Source organism: Lactuca sativa, chromosome 5 (genome assembly GCF_002870075.4).
Source record: "Lactuca sativa cultivar Salinas chromosome 5, Lsat_Salinas_v11, whole genome shotgun sequence".
In the NCBI taxonomy this organism is placed as follows: Eukaryota; Viridiplantae; Streptophyta; class Magnoliopsida; order Asterales; family Asteraceae; genus Lactuca; species Lactuca sativa.
The window spans coordinates 308,103,991-308,126,791 of NC_056627.2; the positions used below are offsets into that span (position 1 = coordinate 308,103,991).

General features: G+C 38.6%; 2 protein-coding genes and 1 non-coding gene across 5 annotated transcripts; all 3 read left to right on the forward strand.

Moving 5' to 3' along the window:
• Positions 1 to 2,774: 2,774 nt before the first annotated feature.
• LOC111888528 (small nucleolar RNA R71) lies at positions 2,775 to 2,881 on the forward strand. Its single transcript, XR_002849254.1, has one exon. It is a non-coding gene; the product is annotated as a small nucleolar RNA R71 (small nucleolar RNA).
• A 9,024-nt stretch (positions 2,882 to 11,905) lies between these two features.
• Positions 11,906 to 18,083, forward strand: LOC111888512 (polyprotein of EF-Ts, chloroplastic). 3 transcript variants are annotated; one of them, XM_023884673.3, is made up of 10 exons: positions 11,906 to 12,062; positions 12,513 to 13,764; positions 13,869 to 13,952; positions 14,041 to 14,118; positions 14,438 to 14,515; positions 14,870 to 14,950; positions 15,744 to 15,821; positions 15,975 to 16,178; positions 16,467 to 17,187; positions 17,270 to 18,083. In XM_023884673.3, exons 2-10 carry the CDS (start codon positions 12,594 to 12,596, stop codon positions 17,895 to 17,897), a joined length of 3,123 nt encoding a protein of 1,040 aa, XP_023740441.1. In that variant the 5' UTR covers positions 11,906 to 12,062; positions 12,513 to 12,593; the 3' UTR covers positions 17,898 to 18,083. The 3 variants fall into 3 exon arrangements, with proteins under 3 accessions (XP_023740441.1, XP_023740442.1, XP_023740444.1); XM_023884674.3 differs by having other exon boundaries at positions 13,875 to 13,952; XM_023884676.3 differs by lacking the exon at positions 14,870 to 14,950.
• Positions 18,084 to 20,715: 2,632 nt separating this feature from the next.
• LOC128126071 (uncharacterized) lies at positions 20,716 to 21,159 on the forward strand. Its single transcript, XM_052763800.1, has one exon. The coding sequence runs from the start codon at positions 20,716 to 20,718 to the stop codon at positions 21,157 to 21,159; it is 444 nt and encodes a 147-aa protein (XP_052619760.1).
• The last annotated feature ends 1,642 nt before the right edge of the window (positions 21,160 to 22,801 follow it).

Here is a 22,801-nt window from a genome sequence, read left to right on the forward strand (position 1 = left end):
TCCTTCGAGTGGACTCGGCGAGTCCTTTGAGTGGACTCGGCGAGTAGTATGAAGATGGAGATGAACTTGACGAGTTGGATGAACAACTCGGCGAGTCTGTTGAAGATTGCCTTGGACTCGACGAGTTTGTTCTTGGACTCGGCGAGTCAAGTCGCGAAACCCCAAACCCTTCGAATTAACACTCAGATCAGTGCGTTGGGTGGGGACTCAGTGAGTTGGTCAGGACAGGACTCAGAAATCGGTAGACTCGGCGAGTCAGGGGCTGACTCGGCGAGTCGAGCCGCGAATGAATGGATTCTGAGCGTATGAAATCGGCGAGTCAGTAGGCAGACTCGACGAGTAGGGTTGACCAGGACTTTAACTTGACTAGAGTTGACTCAGTTGACTTTTAGAGGACTATCAGACTAAGTGTCATATTGATATTGGTAGCTCGGAGAGCTAGAGGAGCAACGGCTCAAAAGATTGTCAGTTAGCAGCCAAGGGGTTATCGGCAGAGCTCAGTAGTTCAGGTGAGTTTCCTTCTAGTAGGAACGGTTCTACAGCCACAATGCCGGCCCGTTTAGTTAGCAGTAGTTTTGGACTTCAGTCCGATGCAGTAGTTCAGTATGCTTGGTGTCTTTGTGATACAGACATGGTATGAGTTATGTGTACCGGGCTATGGTCTGATGCAGTATGCAGTATATGTGTTCATGTTATATGCTATGATTATGTTATGTTATGTTCAGTTAGTTCCGGACCTTGGTCCGATGCAGTAGTTAGGGTGCTTGATGTCTTTGTGATTCAAGCATGTTTTGTGTTATGTGTTTCGGACTCTGTCTCGATGCACTATGCAGTCTATGTGTGTTCATGCTAGTTGATATGTTTATGTTATGCTTTGTTTAGTTAGTCCGGACTTCGGTCCGATGTAGGGGACAAGGTCCCAGTCAGTTTCCGGACCTCGGTCCGATGCAGGGGGCAAGGCCCCCAGTTAGTCCGGACTTCAGTCCGATGCAGGGGACAAGGTCCCAGTCAGTTCCCGGACTTCGATCCGATGCAGGGGGCAAGGCCCCAGTTAGTCCGGACCTCGGTCCGATGCAGTGGGGAAGGCCCAGTATGTGCTTCATTTGTTATTGTATGGTATGTGGTAGATTGCAAGAGCTCAATGGATTTTAAGTTTTGGTTTCGGGTACTCAGTTTTCAAAAAAGGAGCTCGGGAAGATTGCAGTGCACACACCATAGTCAGTTAGCCTAGGAATGTTTGACTCTGATAAGAAGATTATGTTTTGAATTAATACTCGAAAAATTATGTTATGGCTTATGATACAGTTTTTATAAATATGATTTTAGTAATGTTTTTAAAGAAATTTTTAGTCGTGATTTTTGGGTCGTTACATCAAGTACTACAAAATCCACGGGGAATACAAATTTGTCCACTTTTATGATAAGATCTTCACAAACACCTCTTGGACGAATGATTGTTTTGTCCGCTAGATGGATCTTCATATTAATCGGCTTTAGCTCCGGTAAATTCAACTTCTTGAAGAAAGAAAAAGGCATTAGGTTAATACTTGCACCCGAATCGGTCAATGCTTGAGTAGCAAGTATATCTCCAAATTGACAAGGGATCGAGATGCTTCCCGGACCACCCTTCTTTTCTGGTAGTTCATTTAATACTAATTCCGCGACTTTAGCCATATCTTTTCTAGCAGCAAAGAGACCCTTAAGCAAGTTTAAATATTTAGGTGTTTGAAGCATTGTTTCAGCAAATGGGATGTTGAATTGAAGGGATTTAACATGTTCCATGAAAGTTCTGTACACTTTAACCCTTTCATCAGGCATGGCTCGAATTGGAAATGGCAAAGGCGCCCTGTACGGTTTGAAGGAAACAACAGTTTTGTCATCAGACCATGGACTCGTTGAGTCCATTAGAGGGACTCGGCGAGTCGTGTCGGGTTTAGCTGCACTCGACTCTTCTGTCTTTTCTGCATGCACCTTAGTTGAGACCTTCTATGCAGGGGTCATAGGAGTGAAAATTTCCCCATAACTAGATGTTATAACATTCACATTCTCCATTCTCGGATTATTCTCGGTTTTACTTGGAAGTTCACCCGGTCTTCTCTCATTCACTTGGTGTGCCAGTTGCCCAAGCTGTTTTCAATGTTGAGAATAGATGCTTGCTGATTCCTAAGTATTGTTCTGGTCTCTTATGTTGCAGCATCATGATCATTGTGTCTTTTCTCGGACACGGCTATAAATCTCGTGAACATCTCTTCTAAATCAGCTCTTTTTTCCACAACCGGTTCTTCCTTTTGATAGAAGCCCCTCTCTTTTTGCTTGTATTTCTCTTCATTTGCCTTTTTGTATTCTTCATACGGGAGCCATTCCTTCTTGGGTTTCCGCCAAGTTTCATCGTATCTGTCACCACTTGAATAGAAAACTTGCGCCTTTTTGTTTCCATTCTCATCCAAGTCAAACTCTTTAGTTAGGTGAGGTCCCCTACAATTTTCACATCCCACCTGGATAGCATGGATTGTTTGATCCATCTTTGTCATTCTTCTATCTAAATTGTCTAGTTTAGCCATCATTGCCGCCATGCCATCGTTGACCGTGTTCACTACCCCCTACTTACTTCATTTCGTGGGTTGTGGTATTCTCTAGAATGTTTAGAGAACTCTTCAATTAATTCTTTTATCATCAGGGGTGGCTTCTTTGTGAGCGGGCCTTGCGAGTCAAGTAATTACCTTGTTGTGACATTGACTCCGTCATAGAAGATTGAGACTTCTTGTTGGCTGTTAAGGTCATGGTGTGGGCAATTTCTTAACAAACTTTTGTACCTCTCCCACACCTCATAAAGGGACTCTCCGGGTTATTGTTCAAAGTTAGCAATGGCCTTCTTCAACTTGGCTATTTTAGAAGGTGGGTAAAAGTGGTCAATAAATTCTTCTTTCATCTTAGCCCATGTGGTGATGGACCCGGGAGGGACTGACTTGAGTTAATCTTTTGCAAAACCCTTGAATGTGACTGGAAGCATACGAAGCAGTTGGGTCTCGCGAGGCACATTTGGAACATTGAAGTAATCAGCTACGTCATTGACTTCATCCAAGTGTTTATAGGCGTCTTCGTGATCTTTTCCATAGAAGGGAATCTCCTTTAGTTGAGCGAGTATGTGGCCCTTTAGTTCGAAAGTAGCAGTAGCGGGAATTGCGGGTTGCACAAGTCTCGGCCCGGTATCATCACGCATCTTCTTCTTCCATTCCCCCATGGGGACTTCATCGATGTTAGCCATGATAATGGCTAATTCGTCGTCGAATTCGGATTCGTGCCCGAAAATGGGGTCTTCTTCTCCTTCGGTTTCGTACTCGGTGTCCTCTTTGATCGAGTCTTCTATTGCTATAGAGGCGCTGGAAGTTCCTGATTTGCTGCTCTTCTTCTTGTTGAAAACAGACTTTAGATTCTTCAACAGTGAGTTCTTTGAAGAAATAGATTCTCCAACGGATTTTCCTTTATTCTTCCTTAGGGCAGACTTTGGGTCTTCTAGTGGAGGGACCAAAGGTGTATCAGATCCTCGAGTCATGAAACAACTGCAAATAAAACAAGAAAACGCATAAAAAGAACAAAAATAAAATAAAAACTAAAACTGTGAACAACAATGGACTCGCCGAGTTGCTCCGAGTGCACTCAGCGAGTTCAAGGCAAAAACAAAAAATTTCCTAATTAAAACAGAAATTTATCAAAACCTATCCTAATTACTAAATTACCTAAGAATTAACTTTGTGTAAGATAAATCTCACACAAAGGATCGATATAAATAGAATTTAGTGCTAATTTAAAACCGTTCCCCGACAACGGCGCCAAAAACTTGATGTATGTAAAACCAACTAGTTTTAATCATACTTTTAATTATAAAATAAACACACAAAGGCAGTGGACCTATCAATTGTGGTAAAGCTAAATAAGTAGGGTATCGAACACAGGGAACAGATAATTAAAACTAAAAACTAATTTTATCTAAAATTAATTAATAAAAAGGGGTTTTCTCTAGTTTTACAAGACTAGAAACTTACTAATTAATACTTAGACTAATTAGCTAAAAACTAGATAAGCAAAGATTCAACTAAATTCAATTATGAAGGGAACTTCTGTTTAGTTCAACTCAATTGATCCTATGGTTGATATTATGGCAATAGTGCAATGGATTGATTTTTCTATTGGCTACCGATTCAAGTGATTAGATTCACGTTTGCTGCACTAATCCTTAGAGAACAAACTAACTCAAATAGTGGCCAGTTGTCTAATTTAATTCAATTCACTAGGTTATTTATTCGAGTTAATTTAGAGTTGTAATGGTTAACTAATTTGGTCCTTTAATTAACCTCTTGTTGATGGTCATCACACAAGCTCACACATGAATTTACCTATTTTTCTATTAATTCTAGTTTCACAGTCGCTAATCCTAGTCATATAATAAAGTGGTCACATAAATTATATGAGGTAACAATTAAGAGATGTTCATGCAACTTAATTATCTTCCTATTAATAGAAAAATAGTTATCATTCACACATAAGGTTCTTTAACAAGCTAGAATTAACAAAATCACCAATTTAAATCAATCCTACCATAGATCAAACCATAGTCTCAATATTGTCTCCCCAAACAGAAGTTAAAAGGTTTTAGTTCATGATTGAGGTAATTGACTGCACAAAAACGAAATCTAAAAGTCTAAACATGATGAAAAAAATAGATTGAAGTAAGAATGATGTGAATTTGCCTCAAATCTCCTTCGGAATTGGGTTTAGGGTTGTATCTTTGTTCTCCAGATCTCTCTTGACTCTCGCAACTTGCTTCTCCCCAAGGGTTCCAGAATTATTTGTGTCGATCTGAAAATTCGTTTTTATAGATTCGCTCCGACTCGCCGAGTCCATGACTGACTCGTCGAGTCTATCACTTAATTCCTGTGCACGGTAAGTCAGAGAGTCCTTATCTTCTCGATTCTTCGATGCGACTCGCCAAGTACCTTGTGTTTTTAGCATTTTTCTTCTTTGTTCAACTCCCGAGCTCCCAACCACTTCTCCTGCTTCCTTTTGCTTCCGAGCTTCGCTTTTGGACTGAAAACATAATTCAAACACTTTTAAGTATCTTTTGTCCATGATATGCAATAAATTAGCTAACAAATAATAAAAATCTATACTTAATATAAGGCTAAATATGCAAATATCACATGCTGCTCTGGACCCCAACTAAAAGTCACACCCTTCTGAGTCAACCTGGTGAGAGGAACGACAATCTTGGAGAAATCCATGATAAATCTCCGATAGTGGCCGACCAATCCCAGAAAACTCATGATGTCGATGGGGGATCTTGACACCTCCCATCTCATCACAGCCTCAATCTTGGCTAGATCGACCAATATCCCATTCTGGTTGACGAGATGTCCTAAGAACTTGACCTCTCGTAACCAGAAATTGCACTTAGAGAATTTGGCGTAAAGCCTCTCCGATCTCAATACTATGAGAATCTCTCTCAGGTGCTCCTCATGTTGCTCTCTAGATCTCGAATACACCAGAATGTCATCGATGAGCACAATCACCGATCTATCCAACATCGGTCTGCATACTCTGTTCATGAGATCCATGAACGCTGTCGGTGCATTGGTGAGCCCAAAAGGCATCACCACGAACTCGTAATGCCTATAACGAGTCCTAAATGCTGTCTTCGGGATATCCTCATCCCGCACCCTCATCTGATGATATCCTGACATCAAGTCAATCTTAGAGAACCAAGATGCACCTTGCAACTGATCGAACAGATCATCAATCCTCGGAAGCGGATAACGGTTCTTGACCGTCAACTTGTTCAACTCCCGGTAATCAATGCACATCCGGTGTGAACCATCCTTTTTCCTGACAAATAGGATCGGTGCTCCCCACGGTGAGCTACTCGGCCTGATAAACCCTTTCCCCAACAGCTCCTGAAGCTGTGAGGATAACTCCTGCATCTCCGGTGGCGCAAGGCGATAGGGTGCCTTGGCAATAGGTGCTGATCCCGGAACCAAATCAATATGGAACTCCACCTGCCTCTCCGGAGGCACACCCGACAACTCCTCAGGGAAAACATCCGAGAACTCGCGCACTATCGGGACCTCCTCGACAGAACTCGGTCTCACCGAAACATCTCGCGTATCCGCCACATATGCCAGATAACCCATGCAACCCTGCTGTAAGCTCTGCCTCGCGCGAGCTGCCAGACAGAATGCTGACCCAGATCGGGTACCCTCACCAAACACCATAAGTACTCCCCCACTAGGGTCTCGTATGGTCATCATCTGGCACTCGCAGTCGATAACGGCTCCGAATTGGCTCAACCAGTCCATGCCCACGATGATACAGACATCCCCCATCACATTTGGTACCAGATCTATCGGAAACTCAACACCGAAAATTTTGAGTACACATCCTCGAATCACATCAGTAGCATATACCGCTCGCTCGTCGGCTATAGAAACTCGCAGAGGTCGACTCAACGCCTCTCGTCGGATACCAATGTGTTGACTAAACGCTAATGACACGAAAGATCGACTTGCACCCGAGTCAAATAACACCAAAGTAGGTACATAATTCATAAGAAAGGTACCTAAGCATACCAAAATATAAGCACAAAATCTCAAACTCAGCAAAAAAGGAATAAAGAATACATACCAGCCATGACATCGGGCATTGCGCGGACCTCCCCCGCTGTCAACTGGAAGGCTATACCGCGAGCCTTTGGCCCCTCGGCCTTCACTGGCCGACTCTTGGTAGCTCGTACGGCAGCAGGGGCAGATCCCTGAGGTGCTCCCTGTGCCAACCCCCGCAGCTGGGGACACTCGGCCTTCCGATGGCCGGTCTTGTTGCAGTAAAAGCAGACTGCAAATCCCTTGGGGAAATCTTTAGCCATGTGCCCATCCTTGCCACACTTGTAGCAAGACCCTGCTCGACAAGTCCCCTCATGACTCTTGCCGCACTTACCACAAGTACGGCCCCTTTGGTTCCATGGTCTTAAATCGGCGGGCTTTGCCCGCTTGGCTGCCAGTTGGGACTGTGCCGGTCGCTGATCCCTCCCCTGAGACTCCGCCTCCTCCCTGGCCTGAGTCTCGAGCTCAATCTCCCTCTTCCGAGCATTTTCCTGGGGCTCGACAAATGTCCGGTACGTCAAGTTCGCCACGAACTCATGAATGTCTCTCCTCAGTATACTCAGATGTCGACTCATTCGTGCCTGCTCAGTAGACACATGCTCAGGGCAAAACATCGCCCTCTCGTGAAACATCCTGGTGATCACAGTAACAGACTCTGTTCCCTGCTTGAGGGACAAGAACTCCTGAGCCAACTGTTCCCTTTCCACCGGGGGAACATACTCATCACGAAACATGGAGGTGAACCTCTCCCAGGTCACCGCGGTAAGCTTTGCAGAAGTGAAATGCGCCGTCGCAAACTTCCACCAATCCTTTGCTCCTAAGCGAAGCTGGTTCAGTGCGAACCGTACCCTCAGATGCTCCGGACATGAACACGTATAGAAGCATCCCTCAATGTCAGAAATCCACCTCATCGCGGCTATCGGATCCTGTGTCCCATCAAACTTTGGTGGCTTCGTGTTGCTGAACTCTTGGTACAACAACGAGTCACCTACTTGTGGCCTCGTGGTAGCGAAAGCTGCAGTGGCTACAGCAACGACAACCTCCGACAGAGCAGCATATCGCTCATCAAACGTCTCAATAAAGGTGGTCTTGATAGACCCAAACATCTTCGGAATCTCCGTCCGGATGGCTGCGGCCACCTCCTCATGAATCAATCAGCGAATCTTCTAATCGCTAACCTCACTGCTCTCTGGAGTGTTGCGTGTCCCAACCATGATGCCTCTAAAACGCAGCATAAAGAAATCGGAGACTCGCTCGAGTATACTCGCACTCGATAACTCAATCCTACTTGTTCCTTAGTACCCTGCGGATTCTTACTTAGAATGCTCACTGACTCAGTGTTTCCGATAGTATGGGCTCTATACTACCTTCCACACCACATCAGTATTCACCCAAAGTCCTCCTCCTAGGATCCTAACTCACAAGTACTCTATACTATTCTGAATCCAACCTACTCTTTAGCAAGCCTCTCGTAAGCTACTCTCTGCTACTTAAATGCATACCAAGAAACTCACAACGGTAGAACTTCTAGGCTAAGGCATCAGAAATTAGGCCACTCTAGTCCTAAAATATGAATTACTTAGCCTACTCTAGCATGCACAACTCATTTCATAATATCATAACACATAACGTAAGGGTATTTTGGGAAATCACCGTTTGGGCGCTGGCTGATTGTACACACTACTCCTTTCTGCCTTTCTCAAAAATCTTTTACTCTTTTAGAAAGAATTTGTTTCTTTTGTGAAAATTTTCCTCAAATCCTCAGTTTGAGTTCAGATATGCCCGACGGTGCATCTGAATCTCTCAAACCAAGGCTCTGATACCAACTTGTAACACCGTGAAAATTTAAAACAATTTTTCATTTTTCAAACAACATACAACTTATATAATATTCTTAAATCTCATGTTCATCAAATGTGATCATAATAAAACATTTCCCAAGATCACAAAATACAATCCTCTGTCAGTGTGTACGGATCATGCCGACGCCTTCCCACGATCCTCGCTAGTACCTGAAACACAAAACACATAACACTGTAAGCATAAATGCTTAGTGAGTTCCCCAAAATACCACATACAACACATATTAGCCACTCTAGTCAATGTGTCTCAGTGGGACCCTCTAGTCCCATATTTCTGTGGACCCTCTCGTCCTAACTTTGTGGAATTGTAAACTCTGAGTCATACATATCACAAACCACATCAAAATCACATCATACAAAAAGCATACAAGATACTTTGTCACATAACTCTAATTACCACTCTTTGGTAAAGTATAGTAAGAAGACTCACCTCGGGTAACTCGGATGATCTCGAACCCGAAATACTGATCTAGCCTCCACCTAATCACATAAAATAAATTCTCGTAATGAATACAATTCTCAAAGGCTAGACTAGTCCCTCTCTAAATTCCCTTAGAAGGGTAAAAGACCATTTTTACCCTCAATTGGCTCAAAGGACCAAATATTGACCAAACCCTAAAAGTCAACAGAGGGTAGTACGTGGCGCGTACCAGCTCTTGTACGCGAGGCGTACTCCGGCGATCCAGAATCGGGGTCTCAAACCCTTACGCGACGCGTTTTGAGATTTACGCCCAACGTAAGTCTCATTTTCATGCTCTTATTGATTTTTGGTCTTAAACGGTTAAGACATAAGCTCAAATTCCAGATCTGACTATTCTAAGGCCACTTAATCCATAAAGTCGAAACCTTTAAGCCTTGCATGGTTGTAAAGGCCTCCAATAACTCTAAACACCTTTCCTCTTTCCTCATTAAGCCTATATCTCATGCATGACTTAATATTCACATCCAAGACTGGATTTTTATGGGCCTACAACACATATTACATTAGAATAGGGCAGATCTAAGCTTATGGAGACTCTTTGCTCATAAAGTCTCCACCTTGGAACCAAAAACCCTAAAAATGGGTCCATAAAGCACAAAACAAAGATGACAAGGAAAGCTTTGAGCTTTTTACCTCTAAGTGAAGCTCCAACCTCCGTAGAACTCAAATCTAAGCTTGTCCTCCAACTTCTAGCTTCCACAATGGCCTCCTCTTCTCCTTTACCACCATAAAATGGCACTTTCAAGCTTAAGAACACACACACAAGCTTATCACAGGTTTTTACTCTCTTAGTGTTTCACTCTCTGCAATATGGTGGCTAGGGTAAGGGCCTTATCATTCTTTTTATAGCCCTCAAGTCTCATTTAGAGTTTTGCATCTAAGCCAATTATGCCCGGCGTAACTTTGGTACGTCCAACGTACCTAATAGAGTCTGCGTCCAAATTAAGCGCATGAGTACGCGCAGCGTACTCTTGAGTATGCCCAGCGTACTCATTTGCAACATTTTCCTCTCAAGGGCTAAACTTGACAACTTAGTAAATAATAAGGGTTAAATAGATGTACCTGAATTTCGGGATGTTACAACAGTCCCCCAAAGTTGAGATATCAAAGGTGGAAGTTTTTAGTTTTTCATCTTTTTTGTATTCTGTGAAAGTTTTAAAACATGCATATCTGATTTTTTTGAAGTCGGATTGACATGAAGTTTTTTTTGTCCAAATTTTAGTTTAGAGTTTGTGCATGATTTTAGACTATAATTTTGTCATTTTTGGTTTAATATTCAATGACTTATAGTCCCCCGAAGTCGGGATATCAAAGCTGAAAATTTTAACTTTTCAGCTATTTGTTTTTATACTTTGTATTATATGAAAACGTTAACACATGAATATCTCATTCGTTTAAAGTTGGATTGACATTTGGTTTTTTCCGGAGTGTAGTTTAGAGTTTGTACATGATTTAGACTATATTTTTCTCAATTTTGGTTTCATATTCAATGACTTATAGTCCCCCGAAGTCGGGATATCAATATGAAAATTTCAAAGTTCAACCCACTAAGTAGTAAGTAATTGCCAACAAATTCCGGTTTTTTTTTTCAGGTTTTACGGTTCTAAACCCACTTTATCCGGTTCCAATCTACCCACTTTGATTTTTTGGGGTTTTCCGGCTTTAGACCCATTACCCGGTACCGTACCCAGAACCGAACCGGAATCGGTTCCTATATACCGATCATCTTTCCGATTTTACAAAATTCCGTTAACTGGTTCCGGGTCCACCTCGCCTAGGTTTGGACCCACTTTCATCCCTAGGTGCAATCATCACCACAACACTTAACCAAAAGTCTTTTATTGTCACTTTTTTGATAACACAATTAGTAGCAATTGGCTACAAAATAATTACACAACATGTGTTTCAATTGTTTAGGGTCGGTAAATCTCATATCTAGTACAAGCAATTGCTTGTTCTAGGGTACAACTTCATTGAACCTTGTTTTAACATCAACATCTGGGACATTATCATTTGATTCAACACTTGTGTCATCCTCATTTTGATTCTTTTGAGTTACTCCTACCCCTTTATGTGTTACTCATTTTATGTTGTTACTCAATAGAGTGGTAAAGTCAGTTAGGTCAATAACATCCTCCATTTCCTTTGACATATTTGATACCCATGAATGGTTGTCCTCATAACAAGCAAATTCATCAGACAATACATGGAGATTAGTACCAAAATGGTCCATATACATCGATAGTTGGTATCCATACCGATAAACAATGTCAATGAACTCAACATATTGAAGCTCATTAGAAATCAATCTTAAACCTTTAGGGAATTCAATATCTGGCTATGTAAATCTTTCAAGAAAACCTACACATTCTTTAAAATCAATACCTACAAAATCGACATTGTCGAACACATGATGTAAGAATAATAAAATGGTTTGTTGATGAAAACTTTTTGAAAATGAAGATCGATCTTTATATATTTTGTCACCGTTAGGAAGAGGTTTTGAAAGGCAAGGGTTTTTGTTCGAAAGGAACATAAAGAGAAGAAGCTGTCTATGTTAAATAAATTATAATCGCTCAGATAACAAATGACAATTTAATTTTTCGACGTGGCACCAATTTGCTTATTTGGAAGAGGATTTTCGTGACTAGACAAAAATTCACTGGTTTGCCCCTTTATTTTCTTGAAAATGATCTTCTAAACTCTCATAATTTTCTTAAAGTGAAAAAAAAAAAATCTTTTAAAACGAGCAAAAAAAAATTCGTAAGGTTAAAATGAGATGCTATTAGACACTTTCTTACGACAAAACGGGCTTTAGATATCTGAAATTTATCGGTCAAGAAATTAACCGCTGATTTCACACGGTCACCACTAACGGCGTCAAAATCCAGAAAATCAAAATAAAAGATAAAAGTATAGAAGATGATGAGATAAGGGTTTAAAGACCCACCTTTCATTTCCCTCTTTTCGTTCTGGTCGGAGAGATAGACACCCATAGCAATAGCAATAGCAATAGCACAATCACAAACCCAAAACCTCCATTACAGGAGCTCAGCTCTTCTCTTTAGGGTAACTTTTTTTTTTCTTTTCCGCTAGGGTATCTTTACTTTGTTGATTTAACGTGTTAACAATCGTTTATGAATACTAGGCTAGTCTCAATTTGCGAAATTTTGTTCTTGTTTTGATTCTACATAGTCTTTCAATGCAGAACTGAAGTCAATCTTGTGTTAGGTTTATAATCCCCAATTCACGATGTTATGTTATTCAAATAAACGCACCATAATTAGTTATTATTTTCGCTAATTCGATTTCCAATCTTCAAAATTGTGATGTAATTGAAGGCATGGTTATCCGAGAAACTAATTCTCTAATCTTAAATGTAGTTCTTCACCACCATTGATAAATGAAATCCACTAGTATACACTTTGTAACATAATCCACGATTACATTAACGACCTGTAGTTTACAATCCCCAATTGCGTCTTAATTGATAGTTTATTCGCTGTATTTCCTCCACAGGTGAAGAAGCTGATGAACAATTAGTATAGTTACTTACAGAACCAAACCAAATCGAACCCAATTCACCATTGGAGTAACAACATGACGCCTGTTATCCCTTCAAGCAGCATCTCACTTATCCCAGGGTGCACTTTCAATACAAGAAACACCAACAGTTCAATAAGATGCTATAATCTTAAAAGATCCACCCGAAGAACCCTATACGCTCAAGATTGTGTATTACCTCTCTCAACATCACTTAAATTATTCCCACACATTCACCATAAACCAAGATTCGGGATATCATCATCAGCCACCGAAGTCGATGTAGCAGTAGTACAAACCGATTCCGATTCCCCTGTTTCCAATTCCGATTCCATCCAAACCCCGGAAACACCAACACCCATTGACAAATCAAAACAACGATCACGACCCGCTAGAAAGAGCGAGATGCCACCCGTGAAAGATGAAGAATTAGTTCCGGGTGCAAGTTTCACGGGTAAAGTAAGATCGATTCAACCATTTGGAGCTTTTATCGACTTCGGTGCATTCACAGATGGACTTGTACACGTGTCAAGGTTAAGTGATGGGTATGTGAAAGATGTTGCAAACGTGGTGTCAGTAGGTCAAGAAGTGAAGGTGAAATTGGTGGAAGCAAACATTGAAACAGGTCGAATCGCTTTAACAATGCGGGAAAACGAGCCTGTGAGTGGTGGTGAATCGTCTCGACCTAAAAGAAGTCAAAGTCAAAATCAAAAGTCAAACCAGAGGAGTAACGAAGGAAGAAAGTCAACAAAGTTTTCGAAGGGTCAAGATCTTGAAGGAACAGTGAAGAATTTGACAAGATCGGGTGCTTTTATAAACCTTCCGGAAGGTGAAGAAGGGTTTTTGCCAGCTTCTGAAGAGGCTGATGAAGGGTTTGGGAGTATAATGGGTGGTGGGTCTTCGTTGGAAATTGGTCAAGAAGTCAAAGTTAGGGTTTTGAGGATTGCAAGAGGACAGGTGACTTTGACTATGAAGAGAGATGAAGATAATAAAGAATTGGATTCAAAGCTTCAAGGGAAGGTTTTCACTGCTACCAATCCGTTTCTTGTTGCTTTTCGTAAGAATCAAGATATTGCTTCTTTTTTGGATGAGAGAGAGAAAGTTGAGATTGAAAGCTCTTCTTCTTTAGTAGTTGAAGATGAAAAAGTTGAAAAAGAATCTGTTGAAGAGACTGTTACAAGTGAAGAGCAAGTTGATGTTTCAGTAATTGAGGAGAATGTGATTGAAGGTTTGAATTCTTGATATCTTTGACTACTTATAATCATATGGTTGATTGTGTTTTTAAAATGTAGTTGTTTTAGTTTGGTTTTTGATATTGGTTTTAATGAAAAGCATTAGGTGAAGAGAAAGTAGAGATACCAGAGGAGACAGGTGGCATCACTAGCTCGATTGAAGAAGTTGATGCTGTAATTGAAGGTTTGAACTCTTACTTTTTTTATTTTATGTTTATGTATTAATTCAGAAGGAAACAAAACCTGAAATTTCTTTTCTTCTTATGAATCAGATGAGAAAGTAGAGATTCCAGAGGAGATAAGTAATGTCACAAGCTCAATTGAACAAGTAGATGCCCCTGTAGCTGAAGGTTTGACTTTGACCTCTTGATTGAAATACATTCCAGTGCTTATTTGTGTAACAATGTTTTACTTTTTCACCATTTAATGCAAACAATCTTTCATGTTTGTACCATTTTTTGGAACAATATTTCACTTTTTACCAATTTATGCAACAATGTTTCAGTTTTTAACAATTTAAAAAAGTAAATGAGGGCCAACTTTTAAGAAGTCGGGACTTGATGTGGAAAGCTTTCTGTTTCTGATTTATGTATTAAGTCGTTCTTTTATATTAAGTCCATTAAGTCTTTTTTTTAATTAAAAAAATACCTGAAATTACTTATGAATCAGCTGAGCAAGTAGAGATACCAGAGGAGACAAGTAGTGTGAGCAGTTCAGTTGAACAAGTTGATGCCCCTGTAACTGAAGGTTTGAACTCTTGCTTTTTTGGGTATTTATACCCTTGATTGATGCGTATTTATACAAAAAAGTTTCACCTTTTTCCTAATTTATGCAACAATGTGTTTCTCTAGATGAAATATGCAACCATGTGGTTTCATATTAGGTCCAAAATATGCAACATTGTAACTGGAAACCGGTTATTAAATCTGCTTAAAGTGACAATGTTTCACTTTTTTTTACCAATTTATGCAAACAATATCTCATCTTTTTACCAACTCAGAGAGTAAATGAGGTATTAAGTCTGCTTAAAGTGAAAAAGAAACACACATAAGTTAAGTATAAGAAAAGAAACATCACCTGAAATTACTTATTATGAATCAGATGAGCAAGTAGTAGAGATAATAGAGGAGGCATGTAGTATCACAAGCTCAATTGAACAAGTTGATACCCCTGTAACTGAAGGTTAGAACTCTAGCTCTTTATTATGCTATTTATACACTTGATTGATGTATGTTTCAAAATATAGTTACTTTAGTCTATTAGTGATCAGTGTTGTAAAACTCAGCCTAGGTGGTTTTTGGAGGTTTAAAAACAAAATCGAACATAAAAATCGGTTGATCTATATTTTTATAAAATACATATTTTATTTTTACTAAAGTATTTCATTGATTTTAACTTTGTAGGTACATTCAAAGAAAAGGAATAGGCTAGAGACAACGAGCACTTAGTTTTTTGAAAATGAGTTATTAGTTTTTGAATTTATTTAACTTAGTATGTTGATCAAGACTTTTGAAGTAGAGTTGAACACTTGAACATGTTTTATTTGAGTTTGTTCTTTAATCTTTATTCATTTTACCAATTCATGCAACAATTTTATTATCTAGATGAAATATGCAAATGGTTTTCATTTTAGTACAAATTCATGCAATATTGTAACCTAAACCAGTTAACTCATGACATGGCACCAACTAAATGCTTATTTATATTAACAATATTTCACTCTTCACCAGTTTATGCAACAATGTTTCACTTTTTAACCAATTTAAATAGTAAACATGGGTAAATTTGTAAAAAAAAAAAAAGTTAGGACTCTTTTTTTTTTTTTTTTTTTTTCCAGACTTTATATCTTCAGTTGTTCTTTCTGCATTAAGTCAAAAACAAACACTCAAATATAGCTTGCCAGATTAAGTCTTTTCTCCATTAAGTCAATTAAGTAAAAAAGAAACAACATGTGAAATTACTTCTTATGAATCAGATGAACAAGTAGTAGAGATTCCAGAGGAAACTAGTATCACAAGCTCAATTGAACAAGTTGATGCACCTGTAACTGAAGGTTTGAACTCTTGCTCTTTTTGACTATTTATACCCTTGATTGACTCATGTTCCATTTTTAAAAACTCAATGGGGAAAGCCTCTTTTTTCCATTAAGTCATTTTTTCTGCATTAAGCCAAAAGAAGAACAAATGAAATTACTTCTTATGAACAGATGAGGATGTAAAAATCGAACCTGTTTCTGAAGAAAATGATAGCATTACAAACCAAGTACAAGTAGAAATACCTCAAGATTCAGTCGAACAAATAGACACAGAGGTTCCAGCTGTCACACCAGTTGAGGACACAAATGACGTAAATGCCCCTCAACAAGTTGTGGAAAGCAGCACACCTCCCCCCTTGGAAACCACCACTAAAGGTTTATTATAACTTATTTTCTCTATTTTGCCCTTATATCAAAACTACTGTGAAAAATGATTTTTTTCGGAGTCTGAAAAAGCATAATGGTTTAATCACTTAAAATATAATTCAAGAAAGAAAAGGTCTTTTTCGATTGTCTTCCAATTTTTGTTTATTTTTGTGATTATCGAGCTCAAACTTGATATATTTTGATCATTGATTATATTCAGCATCACATAACCACTTTTAAAACACACATCAAAACACCCTCAAATTCTATTTATTTATTTATTTTTAAATACAACAGCAAAAATATCACCAGCTCTCGTGAAGCAACTCCGAGACGAAACAGGAGCAGGAATGATGGATTGCAAAAAAGCCCTTTCAGAAACTGAGGGCGATTTAGTCAAAGCACAAGAATACCTCCGAAAAAAAGGCCTTTCAACCGCCGACAAGAAGTCAAACAGAGCCACCGCCGAGGGTCGAATCGGATCCTACATCCACGATTCCCGAATCGGCGTCCTAATAGAAGTCAACTGTGAAACCGATTTCGTCTCACGTGGCGACATTTTCAAAGAATTAGTCAACGATTTAGCAATGCAAGTGGCTGCGTGTCCACAGGTACAATATCTCGTCCCTGAAGACGTTCCCGAAGATTTGATTGAAAAAGAGAAAGCAATTGAAATGCAAAAGGAAGATTTGTTGGCGAAACCAGAGCAATTTAGGGGGAAAATTGTTGAAGGGAGGATTAAGAAGAGAGTTGAGGAGCTTGCTTTACTTGAACAAGCGTATATTAAAGATGATAAAGTTGTGGTCAAAGATTATGTAAAGTCAACCATTGCTACAATTGGTGAAAATATAAGAGTTAAGAGGTTTGTAAGGTTTAACCTTGGTGAAGGTTTGGAAAAAAGATCGAATGATTTTGCTGCAGAAGTTGCTGCCCAAACTACCGCCAAGAAGGCGGCGGACCCCACGGTGGTGGAGCCGCCAGCTGCAGTAACGGAGCCCGTTGTTGAGACTGCTAAAGAGTAAGGGCGTGTTTATTATAAAGTCAAAGACTTAACGGAAAAAAAATCTCATTTTGTGTTTTTCTTTTTGCATTTCATTTAGGGCGCCAAAAGTAACAATTTCAGCATCATTAGTGAAGCAACTACGCGAAGAAACAGGTGCAGGAATGATGGATTGCAAAAAAGCATTATCAGAAACGGAGGGCGATTTAGTCAAAGCACAAGAATACCTCCGAAAAAAAGGCCTTTCGACAGCTGATAAAAAATCAAGCCGTCTAGCAGCCGAAGGAAGAATCGGGTCCTACATTCACGATTCCCGAATCGGAGTCCTAATTGAAGTCAACTGTGAAACCGATTTTGTTGGAAGAAGTGAAAAATTCAAAGAATTAGTGGATGATTTAGCAATGCAAGTTGTCGCGTGTCCTAAAGTGGAGTATGTGTCTATTGAAGATATACCTGAGGGTATTGTGGGAAAAGAGAAAGAGATTGAGATGCAAAGAGAGGATATTTTGTCTAAACCGGAGGGTATAAGGGGAAAGATTGTGGAAGGGAGAGTAGCAAAGAGGCTTGGAGAGCTTGCGCTTCTTGAACAACCGTTTTTAAAAGACGATAGTGTCCTTGTGAAGGATGTGGTGAAACAAACGGTTGCGGCACTCGGTGAGAATATTAAGGTTAGGAGGTTTGTGAGGTTTACACTTGGTGAGTCGAAATCGGAGGAAGTTGAGTCTTGAGGGGTATTTTTGGTAATGTTGTTTTTAGGGAATTTTATCCGGGACAAGGGTTTTTATTCAAACACCGAGTAATGGTATATTGATATTTTGTATCGTGAAATTGTAACACTTTATTTTTTGGGTTTATGTTAAAATGACTTATTTCATTATGATCGTTATTAATAAAATGCTGTTATTTGGCGGGTATATAGAAGACATTTTAGATATTTAAGGTGTACTTTTAAACAAATGTACATGTGTTCATATCATGCTAACAAGAAACCTTAGTGGAACAATGTCATGTAAAATAGTAGGGAGGTTTGTTAGCTGCTTGTTACAGCGGCGATAAATTCACTTATCAAATAAAACCATTATTTTGCAACTTAAAAAATAAAGGATTTTCTAATAAATTCATTTATTATAAGGAATATTATCATAATTAAATGTGAAATACATTAATAGTTTCCATAATAAATGAATTTCATATTTAATTATGGTAATATTTATGATATTTAATGTTTTTATATGTGCCTCCACACATATTAGAAAATTCCTTTAAAAAAATATCAAACAAAGACCACTTAATATTAAAGACATCTATTTTTCAACTTAATCCACTAACATAATTTGCATCTATTTTTCAACTTAATCCACTAAGATAATTTGTTAACATTAGATAAAAAAGAAAATTTTTTATATAGTTGAACTTTTTAAGTTTTTTAAACGTTAAATTCACTAAGTAAAAAAGAAACGTCCCTAAAACTTATTTTATACCGTAAAAATCATTTGAAAATATTTTATTGTGTAAATATATCAATGTTAGGGATGTTTACTAAGATGACCATATATGAAATCACTCTATTATATGAAAGTCAAATATATCAAGATAACCATCCTTTCAACTTTTAGCACAAAATAAATAACCATGTAACTTGTGATTTCTCGAACAACTTGACAATCACAACACGTAATTGTACACTTGTTTATTCAATTTTTTTTTTTTCAAAATTTGTAACCTCCACGGTCTTATACGCCACTCTTAAAGAATGGCATGAACGTTTGATAGAGAATGCCATGAACTTAATGGAAAGTCGTCTTAAATTTCTTGTGCTTGGTAATGTGAAACACAGGTTAATTTATTAATCAATTTCAAATCAAGCTTTTAATGTTTTTTCAAATTTTATTTGCAAGTGCAGATAAATGTCCTAACAAATAAAACTCTTAACATTTGAAAGTATTTAAATATCAAGTCATACGAGTGGATGTAACATGATAAACAAGAAACAACTCAAGTAAATAATATTTGATACATCAAGGTATTGTCTTCTAAATTTCCTTAAGCTTCTCAACCTTCAATGCCAATAGGAAAACCAACCACTAGCATGAACACATATAAAAGTAGTGGTTAGGTTTGGAAAACCTAAGTAAACCTTAGGGTTAGACATTAGGTGGATGACTTAAGTAATGGAAGAAATACAAGGTTGTCGTAATGGAGAAAGTGCATGTGACCTTAATCATAAAGTGACAAAAGTGTTAGTGTATATAGCTTAGACCATGTATTGTATATTGTATAGGCCATGTATTTTGTAGTGTATAGGCCCTTATAGGGAAATGGACTTAACAAGGTAATTAACTTTTCAGTTTGTTCACATCTGGGTAACTATCTTTTTTTTGTACACATCTAGGTAACGAACTTTTTGGAAGTGTTCACATATGACCATTATGACCGGCTGTAGCAGGTTATATCCGGTCATAACCAGTCATAATGGTCATATGTGAACATTTTCAAAAAGTTCGTTACCTAGATGTGTACAAAAAAAGATAGTTACCCAGATGTGAACAAACCGAAAATGTAACAGTAAAATACACGAATGATCTCTGTAGTTTGGGTAATTTGTGTGTTTGGTCCATAACTTATTTTTTAAACTTAGATGATCCCTACTATTTATTTTTGTTGTGCATTTGGTCCCTGTCCTACCTCAAAAGACTATTGTGCCCTTTTTATTTTTTTTTCTTATTTATGTATTTATTTTTTATATATTAAAAAAAATTAATAGACCTCATATATCTGCATCTCTTCACCCTAAATCTGAAACCACATTTGAGAAATTTAAATTGGGTCCCACAATAATCTTTTGAGGTAGCACAGGGACCAAATACACAACAAAAATAAATAGTAAGGATCATCTAAGTTAAAAAATAAGTTATGGACCAAACGCACAAATTACCCAAACTACAGGGACCATTCGCGTATTTTACTGTTACCTTTTCGGTTTGTTCACATCTGGGTAACTATCTTTTTTTGAACACATCTAGGTAACGAACTTTTTAGAAGTGTTCACATATGACCATTATCCAGTCATAATGGTCATATGTGAACACTTACAAAAAGTTTGTTACCTAAATGTGTACAAAAAAAAGATAGTTACCCAGATGTGAACAAACCGAAAAGTTAATTACCTTATTAAGTCCATTTCCCGCCCTTATATCGTGTTTGTATATTGTTTTTATTCCATCTTTTGAACGACAACGAGAATAATTTACTATATCTCTCAATATGGTATCAGCCTAATTATCATATTTTCCCTCGTATTCTCAACCCTTTCCATAAACACTACCGGAGACTCTTTTTGTGTCTCATTGAAATCCTACTATCACCACCTATGTTCTCCATGTTTTCATCATCATAGGCGACATTAATCCACTTTTTCCTCATAAAGCCTTCACCTTCGTTAACATCAAGTCACATTTTCCATTAGTGCTTACATAGAACGACTCAATTACGACTATTGGAGGGCTCTCTTCCTAACCCACTGTCAAGCATACGATGCTATTGACCATGTCAGTGACACTTACAACTTACAATGCAACAACAACAAAAGATGTTGATGAATGGAAAAAGGTCGACGTCAAAGTAAAGATGTGGGTCTTCTCCACCGTCTTTCATTCTCTTCTACAAATGGTTCTCAAGGAATATTCTTATGCTCGTAATGTATATCTACATATGGAGAAGCTTTTTCGTGACAATAAGAAAGCAAGATTGATGCAACTCGATACCGAACTTCGCAATATCTCAATTGATGACATATCCATGGCAGTTTATTGTTACAAAATTCAACACATATCCAATCTATTGGAAAATCTTGATGCTTCATCTAAGGTACAAGACAAGCATTTGGTAATTTATGTGATTAATGGTTTATCTACCAAGTACGAACACCTTGCAACTCTTATTCTTCACCGCTCTCCCTTTCCGAACTTTTCCGAATTTAGTGAATCTTGATGTCACATTCTATATGATGAACTTCATAAGTGAAATGGATGTTAAGGGGTTGTGGAATCTTTGTGAGAAGTACGGTAGAGTTGCTGATGTCTAATAAAATTTAAGCTCTCCGAGATGGGGAACTTTTTTCTTTCGTTCGTTTCTTGAAGGTGCGGAATGCCAAGGTTCTGGAAAAGGATTTATGTTCGATCCAGGTTGGATTTTTTTCACTTTTTTGAAATCTATAGCAAAATTCAACCAACAACAAAAAAGTACATGGTATGCAAAATGTTGTTCCAAACACCCAAAGAAATGTAATCGTGTAAAAGACGAGGCTACGTAGGACACAAGAGGGTTATAAAACTTACCAATGCAAACTGTGTTGTTCATGGTCGAGTCTGATAAGTTTATTCAATAATCGCCATTAAAAAGATGTGTTTATTTGAGGGGTTCTTGAATGTTAATGACAGCTAGGCTATAGGGAGTGGTCACACTCAAGCTACTTAAAAAGTGTTGTGATATAACCTGATTTGCGATGGTTAGTCTCCCAAGAAGCAATAGTAAGAATCACGATTAGAGCAATTTTCTGAATAATCCTTAATAACAAAATTACATTCCTATAAATACTAATGCAACAATACTTCAATCCTAATTCTACTGAATATGGAAAGGTGCAAGTTATTCAGGGAACATGGGTAGTTCCTTGTAGCATGTAGAAATGCATGCAGACTTAAAAGGGAAATGGCGCTAGTGTTCACAGATTGACTAGTTCTTCAATCTTGGAATCGGCTGGGTCTTCTGATAATTCTCTTGGGTCGGTTCTGTTCGTGGGCTGCTATTGGTTGGACTTCCTGAGTGGATTGGATCGCATCAATACTCCCTTCCTCGAAATCGGACTTGTCCTCAAGTCCGGTAATGAAATCTAGAAATCGGAGTTTGAATTCTCTTAAATCTTCCCAGGTTGCTTCAGATGGATCTTGGTGTTTCCATTTGATGATCACTTGGTTGGTTCGTGGATCAATTTGGCGGTGTTGGAGGACCTGCTCTGGAACTGGAATGTCATCAGTTAAATCATATAGCCATTCACTAGGAAATTTTGTCGCTATTGGTTGATCATGGCTCTGTTTGAGGAGAGATACGTGAAAGACGAGGTGGACTCGTGACATGGGTGGTAGCTGTAGTCGATAGGCTATTGGTCTAATTCGTTCAAGAATTTTGTAGGGTCCGAAGAACCTTTTAGGGAGCTTTTGACTTTCTCTTGCTGCTACTGGATATTGTCGGTAATTACAGAGTCGAGGATAAACCAGATCACACACTTGAAATTGTTTGTCCATTCGTTTCTTGTTGGCTTGTTTAGTCATCTGGTCTTGTGCTTGTGAAAGGGTTGTTTTGAAAACCTTAATGAGACGTTGGTGTTCCAGGAGAGAGGCATTAATGGATGATGTAGTGTTAGAGCGTGAGGTATAGTCGTGAATGGTAGTCGCTTTACGTCTGCACATAACTTTTTATGGAGTCATATGGGTAGATGAATGGAAGCTAGTGTTGTACCAAAATTATGCTAAATATAAGTAACTCTTCCAGGAGAGGGGTTCATCATGAACAAAGACTCGAATGTATGAATCGAGGCAACGGTTGACAACCTCAGATTGGCCATCCATTTGAG

Excerpts from the sequence above, each read along its gene's own strand:
- LOC111888512 (XM_023884673.3), top strand. The coding sequence starts at position 12,594 with ATGACGCCTGTTATCCCTTCAAGCAGCATCTCACTTATCCCAGGGTGC. Across the intron at positions 13,953-14,040 it reads AGTTGATGCTGTAATTGAAG|ATGAGAAAGTAGAGATTCCA; the intron begins GTTTGAACTCTT and ends CTTATGAATCAG. Across the intron at positions 14,951-15,743 it reads TGATACCCCTGTAACTGAAG|ATGAACAAGTAGTAGAGATT; the intron begins GTTAGAACTCTA and ends CTTATGAATCAG.
- LOC128126071 (XM_052763800.1), top strand. The coding sequence starts at position 20,716 with ATGTCAGTGACACTTACAACTTACAATGCAACAACAACAAAAGATGTT.